The sequence below is a fragment of the Schistocerca americana genome, chromosome X (genome assembly GCF_021461395.2).
Source record: "Schistocerca americana isolate TAMUIC-IGC-003095 chromosome X, iqSchAmer2.1, whole genome shotgun sequence".
Classification (NCBI taxonomy): Eukaryota; Metazoa; Arthropoda; class Insecta; order Orthoptera; family Acrididae; genus Schistocerca; species Schistocerca americana.
Genome location: NC_060130.1, coordinates 812243008 through 812267949, shown reverse-complemented (window position 1 = coordinate 812267949; position 24942 = coordinate 812243008). Strand labels below are relative to the sequence as shown.

The window sequence follows — 24942 nt, the reverse complement described above, 5'->3', positions numbered from 1 at the left end:
TCGCTAACGATATAGTGCACAGGATTGATGACGGCGATATGCATGTGGGCAGCATTTGGTTTACTGACGAAGCTTATTTTTACCTGGACGGCTTCGTCAATAAACAGAACTGGCGCATATGGGGAACCGAAAAGCCCCATGTTGCAGTCCCATCGTCCCTGCATCCTCAAAAAGTACTGGTCTGGGCCGCCATTTCTTCCAAAGGAATCATTGGCCCATTTTTCAGATCCGAAACGATTACTGCATCACGCTATCTGGACATTCTTCGTGAATTTGTGGCGGTACAAACTGCCTTAGACGACACTGCGAACACCTCGTGGTTTATGCAAAATGGTGCCCGGCCACATCGCACGGCCGACGTCTTTAATTTCCTGAATGAATATTTCGATGATCGTGTAATTGCTTTGGGCTATCCGAAACATACAGGAGGCGGCGTGGATTGGCCTCCCTATTCGCCAGACATGAACCCCTGTGACTTCTTTCTGTGGGGACACTTGAAAGACCAGGTGTACCGCCAGAATCCAGAAACAATTGAACAGCTGAAGCAGTACATCTCATCTGCATGTGAAGCCATTCCGCCACACACGTTGTCAAAGGTTTCGGGTAATTTCATTCAGAGACTACGCCATATTATTGCTACGCATGGTGGATATGTGGAAAATATCGTACTATAGAGTTTCCCAGACCGCAGCGCCATCTGTTGTTGAAAATTGTAACTACTGTAATTTCGAAAGTTTGTCTGCCTGAAAATGTACTGTTGTCCCAAGCATATTGCAACAAACGGTGTATTTCTATCGCTGCTCGTTTAATTTTTATTGCCGTTTCAAATATACCGGTCTTTTTGAAACACCCTGTAGGACCGAGACTCAAACTCGGGACCTTTGCCTTTCGCGCACAAGTGCTCTAGTGCTCGGGTCTCAATCCGGCACACAGTTTTAATCTGCCAGGAAGTTTCAACACTTCCATAAACTCACGAAAACTCTTGGCTTCGACGTTAAAGTCGAGCAGTGTTGTCCCTAATGACTGCTAACCATTGTCACCTACTCCACATAACCTGTATCATAGAGACTCAAGTCTCTTCCTACCCAAGAGGTCCTAACTAACGACTGACACGTTCGCACCTGTGTCTACTAAAAATTATGTTCCTTGCACTGTGCTACGCCTAACAAGCAGCTGTCCGTCTCTACATATGTTTTGCAGTGTTCTCTCCATACATCTTTGCAGTGTTCCGTTATACTGGGAATACCTTCCGACGGGCGATACATTTCCGTTTGTGTTTAACAACCCATTTTTCTCGTGATGCATTCCTCGTTGCTTGTTCCTGCAATCCCGCGCCTTATGACCGACTTGTCCGCACTCATAACAATCGGGTTGGCGACATTGCTTCTGCAGATGACCCTTACGTCCACATCTGTAACAGTTAACGTCAGAAGTGACGACCTGATGAACATTATGCCCTTTCGGCGTAATATCTATTTCCTCCAAGCGTTTTGCGATCCTAATAGCTTCATACAGGTCAGATGGATTCCTGTCCTGACTTTCCGTGACATATCTGCGGAGATACACCGTAAGAAAACATCGAAGAAAACATTGAAGAGTTTTTAGCAAACAGAACACAGCATGTTGTTATCAATGGAGAGACGTCTACAGACGTTAAAGTAACCTCTGTCGTGCCACAGGGGAGTGTTATGGGACCATTGCTTTTCACAATATATATAAATGACCTAGTAGATAGTGTCGGAAGTTCCATGCGGCTTTTCGCGGATGATGCTGTAGTATACAGAGAAGTTGCAGCATTAGAAAATTGTAGCGAAATGCAGGAAGATCTGCAGCGGATAGGCACTTGGTGCAGGGAGTGGCAACTGACCCTTAACATAGACAAATGGAATGTATTGCGAATACATAGAAAGAAGGATCCTTTATTGTATGATTATATGATAGCGGAACAAACACTGGTAGCAGTTACTTCTGAAAAATATCTGGGAGTATGCGTGCGGAACGATTTGAAGTGGCCGGCCGGTGTGGCCATGCGGTTAAAGGCGCTACAGTCTGGAACCGCGTGACCGCTACGGTCGCAGGTTCGAATCCTGCCTCGGGCATGGATGTGTGTGATGTCCTTGGGTTAGTTAGGTTTAAGTAGTTCTAAGTTCTAGGAGACTGATGACCTTAGAAGTTAAGTCCCATAGTGCTCAGAGCCATTTGAACCATTTGAAGTGGAATGATCATATAAAATTAATTGTTGGTAAGGCGGGTACCAGGTTGAGATTCATTGGGAGAGTCCTTAGAAAATGTAGTCCATCAACAAAGAAGGTGGCTTACAAAACACTCGTTCGACCTATACTTGAGTTTTGCTCATCAGTGTGGGATCCGTACCAGATCGGGTTGATGGAGGAGATAGAGAAGATCCAAAGAAGAGCGGCGCGTTTCGTCACAGGGTTATTTGGTAACGGTGATAGCGTTACGGAGATGTTTAACAAACTCAAGTGGCAGACTCTGCAAGAGAGGCGCTCTGCATCGCGGTGTAGCTTGCTCGCCAGGTTTCGAGAGGGTGCGTTTCTGGATGAGGTATCGAATATATTGCTTCCCCCTACTTATACCTCCCGAGGAGATCACGAATGTAAAATTAGAGAGATTAGAGCGCGCACGGAGGCTTTCAGACAGTCGTTCTTCCCGCGAACCGTACGCGACTGGAACATGAAAGGGAGGTAATGACAGTGACACGTAAAGTGCCCTCCGCCACACACCGTTGGGTGGCTTGCGGAGTATAAATGTAGATGTAGATGTAGATTTTTCAATTTCACGCAAGGTGACTGCATCAGCTCTTTGCGTCAGCTAGTTTGTTGATGCATTTAGCTTCGAAATTCTGTCCGAAGAAGGTTCCACTGACACATTAGTTTTCTGCATTAAACTGTTCAGTGTCTCCCTCAAACATCTCGTGCTGTTTTGTTTCGGTAGCGCTGTCGGAAACCATTAGCTAACTCCTGGAATTTTCCTGCCTTACTAAGTATCTCATGATACATTACGTATGCTTTAGCTTCACCCATTAACCGTAAGTTAGCCATACGCGAACATGTTTGGTTAGTTAAATCGCACAACTCAGCGGTAGCTAATTCATATTTAATGAACACAAGAAAATTCCCAGATGCTTCTCCTGAAAAAGGCGTTATTAAATTTACTGCCTGCAGGCAGAGAGGAGAAGAGAGGATGGCCCACTTAACGCGTTCTTCGCTTCTCCTAACCCTGACTGCAATTCTTGTAGCACAGCTCGTACCGTTTCTACTTGCTTACGTAGGTCTTCATTTCCTGCTCTTGGTTTTTACTCGCTGTGTTAAGACAGTGGCAGTTTCATCCCTAGTAGCAGCATGCATTTCCACGACCTTTCTGATTCTACTAGTGCTTTTATAAAAGAAAATGTGGGAAAAATACTCCTATACTACACACAACAGCAAAACAAAACAAATTAATTCCTGTGCCGGGTCATAACCTATTCTGTGCGAAGCTTCCAACCCTCACATGTAACTGGTACTCACTTAGCGCATGACAGCTCACGGTCTGATAAATTACACTACTGACCATTAACATTGCTACATCAAGAAGAAATGTACTTGAAGAAATGTAATTGATAAACGAGTTTTCATTGGACAAATATATTATACTAGAACTGACATGTGAATACATTTTCAGCAATTTGGGTACATAAATCCTGAGAAATCACTACCCAGAACAACCACCTCTGGCCGTAATAACGACCTTGATACGCCTGGACATTGAGTCAAACAGAGCGTGTACAGGTACAACTGCCCATGCAGCTTCAACACGATACCACAGTTCATCAAGAGTAGTGACTGGCGTATTATGACGAGCCAGTTGCTCGGCCACCATTGACCAGACGTCTTCAATCGGTGAGAGATCTGGAGAATGTGCTGGCCAGGGCAGCAGTCGAACATTTTCTGTATCCAGAAAGGCCAGTACAGGACCTGCAACATGCGGTCGTGCATTATCCTGCCGAAATGTAGGGTTTCGCAGGGATCGAATGAAGGGTAGAGCCACGGGTCGTAACACATCTGAGATGTAACGTCCACTGTTCAAAGTGCCGTCAATGCGAACAAGAGGTAACCGAGACGTGGAACCAATGGCACCCCATACCATCACACCGGGTGATACGCCAGTATGGCGATGTCAAGTACACGCTTCCATTGTGCGTTCACCGCGATGTCGCCAAACACGGATGCGACCATCATGATGCTGTAAACAGAACCTGGATTCATTCTAAAAAATGACGTCTTGCCATTCGTGCACCCAGGTTTGTCGTTGAGTACACCATCGCAGGCGCTCCTGTCTGTGATGCAGCGTCAAGGGTAACCGCAGCCATGGTCTCCGAGCTGATAATCCATGCTGCAAACGTCGTCGAACTGTTCGTGCAGATGGTTGTTGTCTTGCAAACGTCCCCATCTGTTGACTCAGGGATCGAGACGTGGCTGCACGATCCGTTACAGTCATGCGGATAAGATGCCTGTCATCTCGACTGCTAGTGATACGAGGCCGTTGGGATCTAGCACGGCGTTCCGTATTACCCTCCCGAACCCACCGATTCCATATTCTGCTAACACTCATTGGATCTCGACCAACGCCAGCAGCAATGTCGCAATACGATAAACCGTAATCGCGATGGGCATAAACCGCAATCGCGATGGGCTACAATCCGACCTTTGTCAAAGTCGGAAACGTGAATGGTACGCATTTCTCCTCCTTACACGAGGCATCACAACAACGTTTCATCAGGCAACGCCGGTCAACTGCTGTTTGTGTATGAGAAATCGGTTGGAAACTTTCCTCATGTCAGCATGTTGTAGGTGTCGCCACCGGCGGCAACCTTTTACGAATGCTCTGAAAAGCTAATCATTTGCATATCACAGCATCTTCTTCCTGTCGGTTAAATTTCGCGTCTGTAGCACGTCATCTTCGTGGTGTAGCAATTTTAACGGCCAGTAGTGTACAATCGTATGGGGTGTTAACCGAAATTTGTCACTAGACTGAAGATCTCTTAGCAAGAAGGGAGCATCGTGTAAGAGGTTTGAAGAGTTATTGACACACTTTTGCAAATGGTACAGTTATGTATAATGAATAACTTTCCGAAAAAGAATTAAACATTGTCAGATATTGATAAGATTCCAGAGACTAGAAACTTGCTTCAAATTTTCATAAATATGAAATTGTGCATTTCACAAAATGAAGAAACTTAGTACCTTATGACTACACTATCAGTAACTCACAACTGGACTCAGCCAGTTCATACAAATACCGAGTTGTACCAAGTAGTATTGATATGAAGCGGAACAATCACATAGGATGTACCATAGTTAAATAAGGTGGCAGACTTCAGTTCATTCGTATGTTACTAATAAAATACGGTGAAGTCTCTGGGGCCTGTGCCAAACAGAACTAAAAGGGTATTGATGTTTAGAATCAATAGCAGCACAAATGGTCAGAGGCTTGCTAGACCCCTCGGAGAGCACCATGGAGATGTTTGGATATTTAGCCATTATCATGGCTAGAGGTAGTATTACACAATTTTAGTGTTATGTCCCATGGGAGTTGCTAAATTTTATCTTATCAGCACTCAATTTCTAAACACAGGTTGGGTCTTGCCCACTCGTCTCGTATAGAGAGTGCCTAAGGTGTGCTGCGTTCTCGGGATGCTATACAACAATTCAAGCAAATAACATTAGTAGTTTTATTTCTGTAAAGCAAATTGACAGTACTTCAGTTGTATTTACAAATGTGTCGCAAATGACATGCAGACAGTAATAGTCTTCACTATAGACAAAGTAGAAGTAAGCACTTGATGTGGATCATCGTGTTCTGCGAGTGCCAGTCTACAACCGTCCACTGATGTCCGTATACGGAGCCGATCTGAGCACTAATGTCAGGCGGAGGCTGGCGGGAGCGCCGCTTATATTCACTTCTTGCAGAGGTTTCTCCTGGCCCAGCACGGTCCTTGTCAGCGGGCTATTGGCTGACGTTTCCTCACCGCCTTCTCTGGTATTCCGTTCGTCCTCTTCGTTCCGGCGCTTGTGGTTACGCCAGTACATTCCTCCCCGCCAAAGCCACGGACCGTCGTCGTGCAGGGAATGCGACTACAGCGGGGAATGCAGGAGTGTGGGCGCAACGTCGGGCCGGTAACTGTGGCTGCAGCGGACGTCAAGCTTCCGGCCGTACCCCGCCATCCGGCCTGCGCTCTGGCGGAAACGTCCCCCGGAAAACGACCAGAAGGGTACCCGTCCACCTCCTGCTGCCGTGAACCAGATGAAGAAGGCGGCGACTGCTGCAATGTGGGTGGCTCCAGCTCCATCGGTAGGACGAGAGGAGGTGGACGAGGCGAAGGCTCCGCGTCCATGGGGTCATCTTGCGGTGTCGTGAAGACACCCTCTGGCGGCTGCTGTGGCCGCGCTGTCCTCTGGACCTGGGAATCAGGGGGAAGAGAGACAGAAAGATCATCGTGTACATGACAGAGGCAAAGTTGATTTTGATGGCGGCGCTGCAAGCCATTTGGACATCAAACAAGATACATGCAAGCGCCAAGTCGATGAGCGATCTCGCCTCGCGCCCACCGTCTGCTGCCGCTAAAAATCCTGCAAAGCCGGCCGGTGTGGCCGAGCGTTTCTAGGCGCTTCAGTCTGGAACCGCGTGACCGCTACGGTCGCAGGTTCGAATCCTGCCTCGGGCATGGATGTGTGTGATTTCCTTAGGTTAGTTAGGTTTAAGTAGTTCTAAGTTCTAGGGGACTGATGACCACAGATATTAAGTCCCATAGTGCTCAGAGCCATTTGAACCATTTGAAACCCTGTAAAAGAGAATATCATGCGGCGCGAAGCTACACTTGCGGCTTTCCTTCGGCGCTGGATACTGAGGAGGGTGGAGGAGGTGGAGCAGTGTCCGATGGCGGCGACGGTGAAGCAGTTCCTCCGGGGATGGTCCAACTCGTGGGTGCGAACATATGAGGCGAGAAACAGTTGCCATGCTTGATCCCTGGTGTGTGAGGAGTGAAGTTTGCCCATCTGCTGCTCGAATGTGTTGACAAAACGTTCCGCTTCGCCGTTTGACTGTGGATGGAACGGTGCACTAGTTAGATGCTGTATGCTATTGCGATCGCAAAATGTTTCAGATTTATTTGACGTGAACTGAGGGCCGTTGTCTGACACTACTTCGTCAGATAAACCTTCGAGGCAAAAAATCGATGACAACACCTCAGTTGTGCTATGTGACGTTGCCGAGTTCATTGGCACACCAAAAGAAAACTTGCTATACGAGTCAACCACAATCAACCAACAAGTGTTCCATAAAGGTCCTGCAAAGTCTATGTGCACACGTTGCCATGGCGATTGCGACTTAGGCCAAGAGAGAATTTTTGTGGCGGAGCGGACTGATTTTCCGCACATGCGTGACAGTGTGATGTCATCTGTTTTATTTGGGCGTCAGTACAGTATCGCCAAGCTAATTATTCAGTACAAACAATCCTCCTGTGTCCTTGGTGAAGTAACTGCAACACTTCTTTTTGCAAAGTTTTAGGAATCAACACACGTGACTGTCCATTGTCATTTTGAACAAGAATTGCACTTTGGTGTACAGCTAGGCTATGCCGACGTGCAAAGTATCGGCGCACTACATAGTTCTTTATGCTATTCAATGAGTGAGGCCAAGATGTGCAAATGCATGTTAGCAAATTGTTCAAATTTGGATCAGCTTCCGTGGCCTGTGCAATTTTCCTGTAGTTCAGAGGAAATGACTGAAGCAATTCAGAATCCTGAGCATCGATGTGACAACAAGATGCAACAGAAGCGTCAAAGTCAGTATCAGGGCCAATTGGAAGACGTGAAAGTGCATCCGCATTACCATGTTGAACTGTCGGGCAATATACTGTCTCGTACTGGTATTGAAGCAACCATAAAGCCCATCATTGCAATTTTACGGCAGTTCGTACAGGAACCGGTTTAGTCGCATGAAACAAGGACTGCAAAGGCTTGTTATCCATAGAATTTTCTGCCATACAAATAATGGTGGAATTTGGTCTTTAAGTTTTTGAAAAGCTACTTGGCACTCATCTATCCAAACAAAGGGGATATTCTAGCGATGCAAAGCAACGGAGCTGCGATTTGTGCAGCATTCGGTATGAATCCAATATAATAGTTCATTTTCCCTAAAACTGACTGCAATTCTGTGATATTGCGAGGAACTGGTTGGAAGTGAGATTAAACAGAGGTATCCACATGGAAGACCGTGAAATAAGGATGTTTTGCGGCTATTTGACGGCGATGTACAGAAGTATGGAAAGGAGATTAGTGAAAAATATGGGATTATTCAAACAGCCAGATATTTTGGAGAACAGTCACGAGGAACAGATTGAATCTCCAGTAGTGGAGGCAAGAGGAATGGAGTAGTCTGAGCGGCTCAATATGCTGATGGGGCGGATGGTATCACTCATATCAGGTTTCGCGAGAGGGAATTTTGCCTTAAAAGTGTCGCCTGACGGTCGCGCTCTGTTGCACTGAAGAATAGCTACTGCGTATACGTGGCAGAACATGAATAATGAACGTCTATATTTATTATGGAGCACTTAATTTTATTATTAGTGTGTTTATACGGCTGTGAGGTGTATTTTCATTAAATTGCAGTCTTTATTATTCCGAAATGATCATTGTTACTAAATCACTTCTATACTATCACCTATAAGAGGAATAAAACGACTACGAAAGTTTATTGTTACTATTAATTTCACCATGCGCTCCACAACTGTTTGTTTAATTAATGAAAAGACCGCTCCAGCTGCTCTATACAACTTTATTTAGTCCACTGCCATTTTAGAGTTTTTTTGTTAAGCCATTCTCAAGAGGATCTGACACTGTCCGACATCAAAATGGTTCAAATGGCTCTGAGCACTATGTGACTTAACATCTATGGTCATCAGTCCTCTAGAACTTAGAACTACTTAAACATAACTAACCTAGGGACATCACACAAGACCCAGTCATCACGAGGCAGACAAAATCCCAGACCCCGCCGGGAATCGAACCCGGGAACCCGGGCGCGGGAAGCGAGAACGCTACTGCACGACCACGAGCTGCGGACTGTCCTACATCAAATAGTTGTATATAGGTATATAATTGTACACTCTAAGACAACAAAAAAGATCCACCACGAAGGAGCTAGACAAATTGATCTCATATTCATACTCATAGAGGTACCGATGGAAAATGGAAAACAGAAAATTTGGTTGCCGATGGATGAATGTGTGACGCTGCATTGCAATTTCACAGTGCGGCTGGAAAAGACAGTAAACAGGGGACATGACGCTACGAGAGCATAAAGTCTTTGGGAATTGCATTCCGTGAACTCAGTTGGGCAATAACTTTGCCTCGCAGACAGACGTATGGATAATACACACAGATATCATCATTTGACAGAGGACGTGTAGTTGGGCTCAAAAAAGCCAGTTGGAGTAACCGGCGAATCACTTGACACTTGAATAGAAGCGATGCCCATATTCATCGACGTTGGCAGGAATGGGTGAACCACGGCTGAACGCAGCGGCAAGAAGGAAGCGATCGATCTAGAGGGACGAGAGAACGAGAGGACCAAGCAACTGTCAGTGAAATACTCAGACCCTCAGATTCAACATTATCATCAATCCGACGTGCAACTCGTGCTTCAGTGACTACGATAAATGGTTCAAATGGCTCTGAGCACTATGGGACTTAACATCTGAGGTTCTCGGTCCCATAGGACTTAGAAACCTAACTAACCTAAGGACATCACACACATCCATGCCCGAGGCAGGATTCGAACCTGCGACCGTAGCGGTCGCGCGGTTCCAGACTGAAGACCCTAGAACCGCTCGGCCACAACGGCCGGCTGACTACGATAAACATTAATACGTGGCTCATAGAAAGGGGGGGATGACATTGACCTGTGTACACCAGACAAAACGTTTGCAGTGGTGTAGGGCACAATCGAACTGGAATCTCATTGACTGGAGTGGAATTGTCTTCAGTGGTGACTACTGGTTCCAATTGAGCCCTGATTACCAGCGAAGATGTGTCAAGAGACGCCCTGCACAGCTGTGGGATACCAACCTAATGTCGTCCGCCGTACGGGCCGACAACCAGGAGTGATGGTCTGGTATGCCATTTCCTTTCATAGTAGCACACCGGTTGTCGTCGGCGCCATCCTTACAATACAACAGTACGTCGACGGTATTCTACGCCCCGTTTTGTTGCCCTCCGTGGTAAGCCATCCTAGGGTTACATGTCAGCAAGATAACGCCAGCTTACCCAGGGCGAGAGTTTCTACTACTTGTCTCCGTGCTTACCAAACCCTACCTTGGCCAGTAAGGCCGCTGGATCTCTCCCCAACTGAGAATGTGCGACGTAACGCGCTCTTTCGCACATCGATGGCGGTTCTGCAACACAAATTGTCCACCTACCTCGACACTGCTGCATATCTCCACACGTATCTCCTGACTGCAGCTACTTAAGAGATCTCAGAAAAGCAGTGTTGAAGAAACTGAGATTTCATAACTATACGTCGGAGGCCGCTATAAGTACAAAAAGCTGAAAATAGTCTTGTGAACTCTACAGAATAAATCGGAAATGGGTTGCTGTTCAAATTTCTAAGTTCAAAGGTCCTTTTAAACTTTCATTAGGATTTTTTTTAATTGCTATCGGCGATCGCGCCCTAGCTGCGACGCCTCAAATGTTTGGAGCATCGCGGATTGAGCCCTCCAACCAGATCGGTGTTTTGAGGATCTAACGCGCTAATTGGACAGAATTTGGCGCGATATCCCAATCAATGCCAAGCCCAATAACAGCTTGCATAAGAGGCAGAGGTGGACCAAAGCGTTATTGACTAGCTTAATTAGTGAAGCTCTTTCTCTTCAACAAATCAACCAATTTTTCTGAAATAATAATCATTTGTTTGTCTGTAGATGTAGATCACATCTACCGATTTCCGTTCCATTCGGATAATTCCTTCGTGGTGCTTCGTTTTTTATCTCTTAGAGTGAATAATACAGACTCAGACGACTAATTCTCGCGATATCATTAGACAAACAAACTTTTAAATCTACCAGGTTTTTTTTATAACCTTTGGACATTACTTATAACCCGCACGTTTTATAGTCCATATGTTCATAAACATTTTCTCCATCTTCAAATGGTTCAAATGGCTCTGAGCACTATGGGACTCAACTGCTGAGGTCATTAGTCCCCTAGAACTTAGAACTAGTTAAACCTAACTAACCTAAGGACATCACAAACATCCATGCCCGAGGCAGGATTCGAACCTGCGACCGTAGCGGTCTTGCGGTTCCAGACTGCAGCGCCTTTAACCGCACGGCCACTTCGGCCGGCTCTCCATCTTCAATTATGTACCTACTAACATTTACTGTATGTATGGCAACTTCAGATCCAATTGCGAATGGCTTAACAAAAAAAGCCGAAATCGGTAGTGGACTAAATAAAATTCTACAGAGCAGATGGAGCGACTTCATCATTAATTTATTGTTACTTTTCTATTTGTCATTTGCGTTCAGTGCCCAGCTAAATCCTTGATTAGAATAACAAAGTGATTGACAGTTCAGTACAGTTCAGAGTCGAAATGGGTGACACTGCCACATCGCAGTAACTCACGCTCGTAATATGCCCACAGTAGTAACAGCTGTGCAGTGCCATACAGGGTACATTTGCACACTACCCTATTTACACCTTTTATTCAGTTCTTTTCGCAGCGTCATAATGGGCTTGACATTTCCATTGCCGGCTTGAGCTATTCTTAAACATTCCACGCACATAAACAACGAAACAGAACCGGAGCTATTAAGACCCTGGCCGCAAGTATCCTTTGCTGCTGACTGCTAAGTGACGCCTGAGGTGGCGGGGTGAAATGGCAATGATGAACAGGACAGAAAGTGTGACCCATGTTATTCCCCGAATGGTGTCGCTGTGATAGCTGTTCTCTAAAAACTGGATTTAAATTACTTTGTTGTTCTGATCTAAGAAGCTCTCTCTCACACGCACACACGTAATACGGTGCTCTCATCACCAGTCACAACATTTCGCAGCAGCATAGAGGAATAGAAGAAATGAGGAATAAAATATAACAAACATCAAATTTAAGATCGTTTTAAATATATTGACAGCCAGAAAAGAGGAAATGAATATCTTTTAGGTATTTAATAGAAGGAAACACAGACATTGGAAAATAATGCTGAAATAGAAACTTTTCCCAAACTATGTAAGACTGTAGCCGAGGGACTGTTACTGTTGTTATCATAGCTCCTATGTCGAAATTAATTCAGGGAAATGAACGTCCTGCCAAACAAAACACCACAGGATACTCTTTCTTTTACATAGTAACCTATGTTGCTTTTCAACACACCCTCATATATACACTATATGATTATAACTATACGGACACCTACCTGAAAACGACTTAAAAGTCCGTGGCGCCCTCTATCGGTAATGTTGGAATTCAATATGGTGTTGGCCCACCCTTGGCCTTGATGACAGCTTCCACTCTCGCAGGCATACGTTCAGTTAGGTGCTGGAAGGTTTCTTGGGGAAAGGCAGCCCATTCTTCACGGAGTGCTGCACTGAGGAGAGGTATCGATGTAGGTCGGTGAGGCCTGGCACGAAGTAGGCGTTCCAAAACATCCAAAGGTGTTCTATAGGATTCAGGTCAGGACTCTGTGCAGGCCAGTCCATTATGGGGATGTTGTTGTCATGTAACCACTCCGCCACAGGCTGTACATTATGAACAGGTGCTCGATCGTGTTGAAAGATGCCATCAACACTCCGAATTGCTCTTCAACAGTGCGAAAAGCAAGAAGGTGCTTAAAACATGAATGTAGGCCTGTGCAGTGATAGTGCCAGTCAAAAAATAAAAAAAAAACAAGGGGTGCAAACCTGGTTCCATGAAAAACAAGACCGCACAATAACACCACCGCTTCCGAATTTTATTGTTGGGGGCACTACACATGCTGGCAGATGACGTTCACCGGGCATTCTCCATACCCAAACCCTGCCATCGGATCGCCACATTGTGTACCGTGATTCGTCACTCCACACAACGTTTTTCCACTGTTCAGTCGTCCATTGTTTACGCTCCGTACGCCAAGCGAGGCGTCGTTTGGCATTTACCGGTGTGATGCGTGGCGTGTGAGTAACCACTCGACCATGAAATCCAAGTTTTCTCACCTCCCACCTAACTGCCATAGCACTTGCAGTGGATTCTGATTCAGTTTGGAATTTCTGCGTGATGATCTGGATAGATGTCTGCCTGTTACACACTACGACCATCTTCAACTGTCAGCGGTCTCTGTCAGTCAAGAGACGAGGTCGGCCTGTACGCTTTTGTGCTGTACGTGTCCCTTCACGTTTCCACTTCACTATCACATCGGAAACAGTGGACCTAGGCATGTTTAGGAGCGTGGAAGTCTCGCGTACAAATGTATGACACAAGTGACACCCAATCACCTGACCACGTACGAAGTCGGTGAGTTCCACGGAGCGCCCCATTCTGCTCTCTCATAATGTCTAATGACTACTGAGTTCGCTGATATGGAGTACCTGGCAGTAGGTGGCAGCACAATGCACCTAATACGAAAAACGTATGTTTTTGGGGGTGTCCGGATACTTTTGATTACATAGTGTACATACATTTGCATAATATATGTGGAATTTGTTTCTGCTTCACTTTTAACAGTATACCATGCAGATTTCATTTTATTAGAGACATATTTGTGCATTAAATAGTTAAAGTACTATCACACACAGAACAAAGGTCACACAATTTACAGACACGATTTTTGCTCCCTTAAGTACCCGTAACTGACAACTGTGGTGACAGGAATGACATCCAGCCACAAGTAAGATAGATTTGCCAAATTTTGAGTGCAGCGAATCCCAAACAAGATGGAGTTATCGCTAAGAAGAAGAAGAAGAAGAAGAAGAAGAAGTAGAAGAGACATATTTGTGCGTGGTCATTTGTCGATATGTTTCTTTCTTTCACACCTCCATACAAGATGTTCCAACATGCTCTGGTAATGGGCCTAGCGTCGAATTTTAGTGATATGTTCTGATTATACATCCATTTTGTTAATTTTCCTCATTTTGGTAGGGGAGGCAGAGGCTAATTCAAATTCAAAAAGAACAATTCAAACAAACTGTAGCTGAAAACCTATTTTACATTATGCTTTACTTCATTGCTGACTTAGTAGAATATGTGGCACTGCATTGGAAGAAATTGTCTACTTCCATAAAATCAAACATACGATTATTTTAATTTCAGGACACGGCAGGACAAGAGAGATATAGGACGATCACTACAGCATACTATCGAGGTGCCATGGGCTTCATACTGATGTATGACATCACCAATGAAGAATCTTTCAACAGTGTTCAGGACTGGTAAGTAAACAACACCAGCAAATAAAACAGCCATGTTGTCTGATGGTAAGAATATAAATAGAACTGTCATATCTGTTTGTGCATCAGGCCACACAGTCCTTAAGAGACTTCACTAGCAGTAGGAAACAATACACAGTTGTGACAGGGTTGTTAGCTTGTAACATAAGGAGAACCATAGCACACAACATTTTTCATAATCATGAAATCAGTACGATGTGGTTTTGTACTGTTGCATAATGATATGGTAGGTGCAGTTAAATGAGTCTGATTGCAAGTGACTTTTGACTTCTGCTCTTAAGGACTACAACAGGAAACTCAAGTATGTCTGTTGGTAGATACAGAACACAACATTCCTTCTGTTCTGTAAACAAAGTTCCATGAAAATTATTGTATACTTAAGTTTAACATGATATGAATCTAAAACATGTTTGTATATGTTTCTTATAGTTAAAATTAAATTAAACACATTCTAAAATACGCTAAAAACTTTAAGATCGTAGCTGTTTTACAGAACTGCATTGCTGACTGTAAGAGCAAATGTTTTCTTGTTTGACTGAGTGAGTGGGAATGTACTTCAGTTTACCTAGTTATATCTAAACTGGAAAGTAATTTCTTGCTGCTATTTAAACAATTTTCATAACAAGTTGATTCAGAAAACTCATGAAATCTTAAAGAAATTGAAACCATTATCAGTTCGTCCTGAAGTGAACCACATGAAGAATAAGGTCTTTTGAAAAAATCAAACCGATTAATGAAAGTTTTTAGGACTAAAATATAGTAAACTTCAAGACTATGCACGGGTACCACACCAATTTTCTAGTTTTTGCCATAATTTAAGATCAAGTTACAAGAATCTGATCAACCTGAATTATAGAAAAAGAAATCTAAGAACTAATGAAATACCCTCAATATCAGCAATATGTATCATGGCCAAAAGATCCATTTGTTGAAAGATCATTGTTTCCTTTCACTTTCGGAACTACAAGAACAAACAAATACAATATCATGTTCCATATTTGCTTATATTTTTTAAAATGTAGCTTCATCACTATTCTTAGAATTTTGTTAATAGTTATTTGGTTATCGAACCAGTGAGGCACATCATACATAAATTTATATTCTTCCCCCTGAGGCTAATCCTGTGTATTTTGACCTTACTGAGCATGCAGGATTAGGAATAACTTCGACTTCCAAACAAAAACATGTGTAACATGATAGGTACCTCTCTTCCATTCTGAATCACTGATTCAAAAAAAATAAATAAATAAATAAATTGGAATGAGGATCATTGTTTTCGTTTACATGTATCTTGTACATGATTTTCCACTGCTTATCACAACATAGGACTTCATGTTCAATTGCACAACTCCACAAATTTTGAATTTTTTACTTGTTTCGATAAAATAAAGATAAGGTAGACTAGAGGAAATGTGACTGCTGAGTATAAATGATGTGTACATAAAGGTACTACTGTTGATTTGGATTCTGTATGTTTCTGGGGTTTCCAGTAATAGTGCAAATAGTACTGCACAGTCAGAATTTTCCTTTAGTTGTAAATTAATAGTCACAGTAATGTGGACATAAACATTTTGTAGTGATGTAAACCCAATATAAAGAAAACTATCTTATGTATAAAATAAGGTACAATTTACTATGTGAAATAAGCAGAGACCAAACTGCATCCTACACTGTAGGGACGTATTTCAAATGTGAGTGGCAAGGAATCATTAAAAAATTGAATGTTATATTTTTGATTTGCAGTACAACACACTTTAGAATATATAAACCATATCTGTTGCTATCTGCGTAGTTTTGTCAGTTACATTGTGAACTACACATTCAAAAATTACTTTCTTGGATCTCTCTCTCTCTCTCTCACTCACACACACACACACACACACACACACACACACACACCACAGAGAGAAAGAGACCCACCATATTCTGTTGTATTAGAAAGAAAGTAAGTTGAAGGGATATGTAAGTAATAGCATTGTGAAACGAACTGCTCTAGAAAATTACACTGTAACAGGATACTAATAAACATTTATGATTGTATAAATATTATAAAAAACTCTATTGCCTAATTATGTTCCTAACTAATCAAATAATTTAAAAACAGTAGGAAATAATGATGTGCAGATTAGTCTCCCTACGATGTTAATTGCTGACATTGAAATGTATATTACAGGCAATGTTTTAACATGTTCAGAATTAAAATCCTGAGTACAGCTCTATGATCCATAGGACATTAGTCAAACTACTAAATAATGTGCTTTATTTAGCCCAGTCAATGCAACACTATGCTTTAAAATTGTGGAGCAAAGCAGGTGACAGTTGCAAGGAAAAGATATGCATAGATCACAAGAGAGTAACATCTGAGTGATGTAAATACAGAAACCATTTGTATGCATGTCATAAAATGAATCATAACAAATCAGTTAAATCACATTCCTTTATTCAGATGTTTGTCAGGTATGTAAACAAGAAAGTTGTGAATTAGTGAACCTGTTTACAATACGACTTCCACCCTGTGTACGTGCATACATCAGTACAGTTATCTCCCGCCCCCCTCTCAATAATGTAAACAATTATCAAATATTTTAGTAAAACGTTTATTAAGTGTATATGATGATTACCCTACTTTCTTTCTTATATGCTTGATGTTAATGACACTGGGAAATGCTTCTAGAGTTCATTCTGCTTATTTTGTTTAATGTCTCCATTTTTCCTGCAGGGTGACTCAGATAAAAACATATTCTTGGGACAACGCACAGGTAATCCTAGTTGGAAATAAGTGTGACATGGAAGATGAAAGAGTAATCAGTTTTGAAAGAGGAAAGCAACTTGCAGAACAACTGGGAATTGAATTTTTTGAAACATCAGCTAAGGAGAACATTAATGTGAAAGTAAGTTATTGTTACCTTTAATAATTTTATATATAAACGATGGACACAATTCAGTAGTATGTTATACAGGGTGACGCAGTGCTGACTGACACAATTTGGCCTCGAATGTTGTGCATGCGCAGTAGCTCGTATTGAGTGGCAGAGAGGTGAAGCGTAAGGAAGAGGAGGATTATTGGCAAGTGCTGTGTCCTCCATAAAACGCACAAACTCGATTGCAGTCGACTAGCTTCAAGTGACACCAGCAACTCCCACGAATACGACTAGATGCTGTTTCAAAATACAAGCACATCGAGGTTCTCTCATAAACGTGCTGGTATTGGCACAATTAACTGTACTAAAATGACGAAGAACGTCATATTGGTAGTTGAAGAATTTTGCTGTTTTGCTGCTTTCATATTCTAATATCGTCATATGTTAGTATGTAGTTTCAAGGTTATGGCTTATTCAAAATTTATCAGTGAATGACATATTGGCGGCAAAAGCCATCAGGATATACTAAGATGAAAGACATTGTCAAAAGCTGTAGGAGTTCTCCATATCGATAGTGTAGTAGTTAGGGGCATGGAGCTACGAAATGGATAGCGCCACGTTGATGTACTGCTATATTCATTTTTTAAGCAGAAAAATGCTACTGTTGGGGCACAAAAAGGCGAATATGTGTCTCTTTAAAAACTCTTATAGAAAAGTGGGGAATCACCTACCTCAGTCCTCCTGTCACCTTTCTCAACAAAAATTTCTACTTCCGAATTTATTCGCGCTTTTTTAACACCCAGTCTCTCTTTATATTTAAGTCTACATACTCAGCATCTCCCTCTCAATGCCACTGTCTATGTATGTCTCTCTCCCACTGTCTCCTTTCTCTTCCGTTGATTACATTGTATACCACTGCCACTGTCTTCTCTCTCACTTATCCTCTCTCATTTTGTGTTTATTTTCCACTGTCACTGTCTTCCCATATCACAGAAGCTCAAAAATTCTGGGGCTCTAACCTATTTCTTCTTCTTTTCCTACGTGTGTAAAATTTTGGACCAAAATTCTGCCTCCCCTATACCTACATGTTAAAGTTCACTAGTCTGGGAGGGTCTATACCCTCCAAGCCCATGTAAGGTGTCTATTCATCTGTGTTTTGTGACATGACCTTTCTCTTCGGCTCCCACTGCTATTGTCTTCATCCACCTCTGCCCCCTTCATTGCCACTTTCTCTCTCCCACCATCACTATCTCCTCTCTCTTTGTCTCCCACTGGTATTGTCTCCTCTCTCTTCCACTGTCACTGTCCTTTGCTACTCTTTCTCTCAGCATAAAAAACCGCGAATATGTTCGCATGTCAAAATTTCTGGAGAGGAAGGCGGAATGAGGATTGAGCCAGCTGGTTCGCCACTTCCCTGTCAGACAGGACATGAACATATCCGCTACTTTGTGCATTTTTCTGCTGGTTCCCTTCTTTTCCCTGGTGCAGCAGGGTGTGTTGCTTATATGAAACGTATTGTATAGGTCAATAATGTTTCGACTGTTTACTTATATACTTCGACACATTTGTATACTTTAACACATATAAGAATCAGATAAGTACGCATAATATAAGGCTGAGATAAAATCGTTTGCTTCAATTTTTTTTTTTTTTTTTGGATACTTTGCTTATCGATTACAATTAATTAAAAATGCCCAGCTTATGATTTGTTTGTCAAAAGAGTTAAAAAAGTTATCAGAAATACTTTTCCGCCTTAGCAGTCTTTCCAGTCTTAAACAATTTTTGACAGTCGTTTTAAGTTCTTTTCCGATATATTAATACCCTTTCTAGCCAATTTCATGCCACTGCAGTACCACCTTGGGCATATTTCTATAGGTGTGAAGTGTCCATTACACAGAGACAGCGAGACATACAGTTTTATCAGTGAACGAATTCTTACTAAAAACGTAGTTCGACGATCTCAGAACTCTTTTGATCACCATAAAACACTTGCTATGTGTTCACTACTTCATCTAAAACTACATTTACGACTCAGACCGGATATTACGTGCATATTTTAGGTGAATAAGCGCAGAAAATTTTAACTTATGGATGTCGGTAACGGATAATGCAATCGGAAAAAGTTTCAAGATTTCCCAACATCATCTTAAGAACATATGGTAAACATTTCGACGATTTGACATGAATAGAAATTATATAAGTGGCTATCCCTACAACTGATACTTTTGCTACCAAATAATTATGTTTTTTCGGATGTATCTTTGTAAGTAATCCATGGCAGGACTCGTGCAGAATGAAGCATTAACTGGGTGTACACTTGCTGTTTTATTGCTATTAAATGAAACAATGCACACGTTATCATCTAACATCATCGCTGTCCAAAATAAGACTGCTTAAACACTAAAGATATAACAAACATCACTATTCTTTATTCTGATATATATATATATATATATATATATATATATATATATATATATATATATATATCCTGTAAAGATGTGTTTACCACATAAAGAACGCATTTCCTGACTCATGTTTATTGGACTTAATTTTCTTGTTTTGATGAGTACTACCAGCTCTGAAAGTATTCGACACTTCTTTGAACATCATCATTATATATTTCAGTCGCATCCTGCTAGTGAAGTCCCCACAGAGTCCGCCCTCCACCCCTCTTGTGCGGAGCAAATGTGTAAGTTCCTAATGGAGCAAACTGCTGAGGTCATCGGTCCCTAGACTTACACACTACTTTAAACTAACTTACGCTAAGGACAACACACACACACTCACTCATACACACACACACACACACACATCCATGCCTGAGGGAGGACTAGAACCTCCAGTGAGAGAAGCCGCGCAATTGGTGACATGGAACCTCTAACCGATCGGCCACTCCACGCGACTTGTGCGGAGCAATAGGGAAAGTGAAGGTGTAACAGTTGCTTCTACTTTGCGATGAAATATTCAGGGTGGAGAGGGGAGTGAAGATGGCGGCCGAAGTGCGAGTGCGGGGGGTAGACGATGAGTCTGGTGAAGAGCCCATGTAGTGTCATCACATAACATCACATACTCGCACATCGCCAAGTCACCTTGGGAAATCTATGATACTCCAGAAGAAGATTTCTGATGTTGGGGATATGTTGTCTGAATCGTTGAACCATTGTTGGCAGTTCAGCTGTATCAGATAATGCCACAGAATCGGTGAACTCCGCTTCACCATATATGATCTTCGCCAGCGAAGCTTGAAAGTCCTCTGAAAGCACTGCAAACACCAAGAAGCACCCATGGAGGGTCCTCTGAGCATTGTCCACCATGACAGATCAGCAACGTCTTAAGTGCGTGGTATAACTGCTCTACCAACCCTTTGCTCTTTGAATGGTAAGTGGTGGTGAGAAAACGTTTTAATACACAGAGGCTATACAATTCTTTAAACAATGCCGACTCGAATTGCCATCCTTGGTTCGTTGTTATGATGGCAGAACGACGAAACCACGAGCTCTATACATGAGCAAAAGCCTTAACCATTGTCTCAACTGTAGTGTCCAGTATAGGGACTGGCTTCACCCAGTGCGTGATGTGATCGACAGCCGACAAACTATACTTGAATCCACCAGAATCAGGCAGCCGAAGCACCCAATCCAGGTGTCCATACTATAAACTGTCCTATGGAATGTCATAGTGGTGGAGCTCTGGGCCAGCATGCCTACCTGTTTTGCAGCATTGGCACAGAATGTAGATGTGAGTCCACATCTTAATCACGCTTCACATCCTGCCAAACAATGTGACAGGTTGAGGAGATTATTAAACATGAGTCATCTCATCTGTGACGCAACCAGCATTCGAACTTCCCTCGCGATATATCGCACCAGACTTGTCTGTCCGATTTGGGGAGTCGACAGCACTCGAAACGAAGGCTGATCAATGTGTTCTACAGAAGTTCTTTGATTTTTATATCTGTCTCCTGCCCTGATGCAAGTTCATCGTAGGGAAGGGCATTGATTCTTGAGAGCAAGTCTGCCACTCCATTGGCGGCCCATTTAATGTGTTACATGTTGATTGTAAACTGACTTACATTGTCCAAACTGTGAGAACGTAGTGTGTGTGTGGGGGGGGGGGGGGGGGGGGGGCAGTCCTTTGTGACGTTCTGTGCGGCCTCTGCTAGGGGTTTTTGATTTCTGAAAATAGTGAAGGGCCTACCCTTCACTTCTGATTTGAAATAACACACTCTCTTGTACACTGATAACAGTTCTCAGTAAACTCTGTAAGTTTCTGAGAAAAGAACTGTAATTGTTGTTTAGCTCCAGTGACCAACTGTTGAAGCACTGCACCAATAGCTATGTCGCTCACATAGGTACTGATAGATAAGCAAGCTTCACCTACGTGATGTACTAGAGTCAGCCTGCTGGAGGGACAGTTTGATGTTATCAAAGGCCCTGAGCATTTTGTAGTCCACATTAGCATTTGATTACCAATTTTGTTCTTGCCTGCCAGTGCGTCTCTGAGAAGAGCTAGAGTTGCCACAGCCTGTGGCAGATGGCGCCTATAAAAAATGTTGTTCCCAAAAATCTTCTTAATTCTTCGTGGGTTCATAGCCGAGACAGAACTCGAATCAATGCTGTTTTTTCTGAGGTGGGTCAGACCCCAGACAAATTAACCACGTGTCACATATATATGACTTCTTCCTGGCATAGCTGTCACTTGTCCATATTAATCTCAAGGCAATGACGATCAAGGTTATAGAACAAAGGGCGAAGGTGTACCTAATACTGTACTAGAGACACCACAAAAAAACAAAATATCATCGACGTATGAAGAACAAGAAGGAAGAGTCTTAAAATTTTATCGATAAAGTGTTGCCACGTCTGCTCGACGTTTTTTACACCATATGGCGTGAAAACCAACTCATACAACATAAGCAGTTTAATAACAGCTGTCTGAGCCATGGGTATCTGGGGATACGCTTTTTTGCAATCGATTACACAGAAGACAGGTGCCCCTGCCGAGGCATGAGAAAAATGCAGAATGTTGGTAGTGGGGCCCCTGTCTGGTGCCATTTATGCATTTAGCGAATGGTAGTCCCCACAAATTCTAAGAGACCTGTACTTCTTGGAGACCAAATGTGTGGGCGCCGCGTAGAAAATGCTGAATTTTTATTGGCTAGTATGTTAAGAAGCCAATCAGATCATCTCGAGCACTTCTATACTCACGGTATTTCTAATGTAATCCAATAGATTACCACATATAATTTCGACCAGAAATCTCGTAATTCCGGAACTAAATAAAATTTAATGAAAACAAAATACGATTTCTTTCCACATAATAAATAACTAATGAATTTAATACTCAACGTCCCTTCTGGCTGCCTCCTACAAAATTAAGCTCACTCGGATATACGTCACAAATTCCCCTATTGCACAACAACTTTCTCACGCACACATTAACGTAGTTTTAATACAATATCACATTCTCACTTTACGTATGCCCTCCCTTCGCTCTATGTCTCTTCAAAACACTCACTCAACTAAAACACGATGAAATAATAATTTTCCAAACTACTTTTAATTACCAAATAACTTACGGCTTTGCTGCCGGGTGACGTCGTCGACCACCGCCGATATTTCGACAGGAGCATACCCTGCCATTCTCAAGGCACAAATGCAAGGAGGATGCAATGTGCAAGAGAATTTAATACCTCGGTTCACAGAGGAGAAACAAGGAAAATACCACACACAGAACAAGTAACCGTAGAGTCAACACACAACCAAAGATAACCACATCAGAAATATCGATGGAGACTATTAATCAACAGGCGAGGTATCACTAATTCTGTGCCTCTGTTTTTTGATGAGAGACAGAGCCGGCTTCCAAGCAGCATTTAAACAAAATCCACCATCTCTGTTTATAAGGTTGCTTGATAGTTTGATTTCAACAGTTTCCTTAATAACACTATCCCAAAAGCTAGACGTGCAAGCCAGAATCTCCGTGTTGTATTCCATAGGATGATCGGTGTTAAGGCAATGTTCTGCAATAGCGGAGTTGCTCGGCTGTTGTACGCGTGTGTGACGCTTATGTTCCACACACCGGTCTTCCACAGTCTTGATTCTCTGACCACTATATGACACGCCACAACTGCAAGGAATACGATAGACACCAGCTTTACGCAAACCAAGATCATCTTTTACGGACGCCAACAGGGTCTTAATCTTAGAAGGTGGTCGAAAAACACATTTCACATCATATTTCCGCAAAATACGGCCAATCCTGTTGGAAATGCTTCCTGCGTAAGGCAAAAATGCCGTAGACTTAGGTGCCACTTCGTTGCTATCGTCACTCACCCGTTGCATAGAAGGCTGATAGCGCAACAGCCTCTCACTATAACCATTCCGACGAAATGTGGCTTCGAGATGTGATAGCTCAGCTGCCAAACTGAGCTGGATGGTGACAACTATCTGCGAGCTGATCGGCGGTGGTCAACGGCGTCACCCGGCAGCAAACCCGTAAGTTATTTGAACATCCAATTCGCCGGGAAAAATTAAGGTCTCACATACTTTTAATTGCGTCAGAAATATGTGGTAATGAAAGTAAAGACAATTCCCGAAAATTTGGTTATATGAACCTATCATCGTGGTTGTAGTTTCATTTTATACTATAGATGAACACATTTCAGTCCCTGGCTCAGTTTCACAATGCCAGCACGGTTATTATGTGTTTTAGGTAAAAATTTATATCTCTAGAAGTATTAAAGTTATTGATTTGAAACTTTAGCAGTTTGGTTTTATTATCCATAGAAGTTTGTACACTCATTATGAAAAAGATCGATTAACATTTAATAGTACTACTTCACATTCATAAACGTACTGCGCTACACTGCTCGCTCGGCCCAGTAGCCAGCGTCACTTGAGCCAGCGTGAGAACCAAAATCCGCTCTCCTCCCTGCTTCCCGGCAAGATACACCTTCAATGCAAGATTGCAACTCGTAATAATTTGCTACGTTATAGCTGGACTAACCTTGCCCTCCCATTTTGAGCCGAATAGTCTGGTAGACAGCGAGACTTCGTGGTGGAGGCACGAAGTATACAGTTGCCGCAGTTGTTGTTGTTGTTGTTGTTAGTGTTGTTATATATGTTGCTGTTGTCACTAACGTTGTTGTAACTTGTTGTAAGAGGACAATGTGGTTGTGAGCATTCCTCTAGCCCTTTTGTAACGCCAGTAGTTCCTCTTACAATTCTGCCTTCACTGTGCGCAAATTCATACGTTCCTGTGTCGTATCTTTAAATTTCTTCGTCATGCTGCGGACATCTTGTGCTTAACACTTTGCCGTCCGCACGCCTCGTACAAATTTATTCGCTTGGCGCCTGCTGCGCTAATTCGGATTACGTGGCTTGTCGCCGGCCGTTTGTCACCTTTCCATTGACGGCAAGCTTCAAACACATTGACTTTCGGGCGCTTTAATTTTTCCGAAAATCCTCTATTTTGTCGTATCGTTACAGAAACTCGAAATTTCTTTTCAAGTAATTTCTCTGAAAGTTCTACACTTTTATAATAATTATCCATGTAGAGGTGATGCCACTTTCCATAAGAAGGTGTCAATAGTGCCA

The 24942-nt window shown here is 42.7% G+C and overlaps 1 protein-coding gene across 1 annotated transcript in view; it reads left to right on the top strand.

The window, feature by feature from the left end:
* Positions 1-24942, top strand: part of LOC124555266 (ras-related protein Rab-3) — a 376167-nt gene that overhangs the window by 321319 nt on the left and 29906 nt on the right. Inside the window, exons 3-4 of the mRNA XM_047129135.1 lie at positions 14344-14462; positions 17200-17371. Of these exons, the coding sequence (XP_046985091.1) occupies positions 14344-14462; positions 17200-17371 (291 nt within the window). The remainder of the gene's footprint in view (positions 1-14343; positions 14463-17199; positions 17372-24942) is intronic.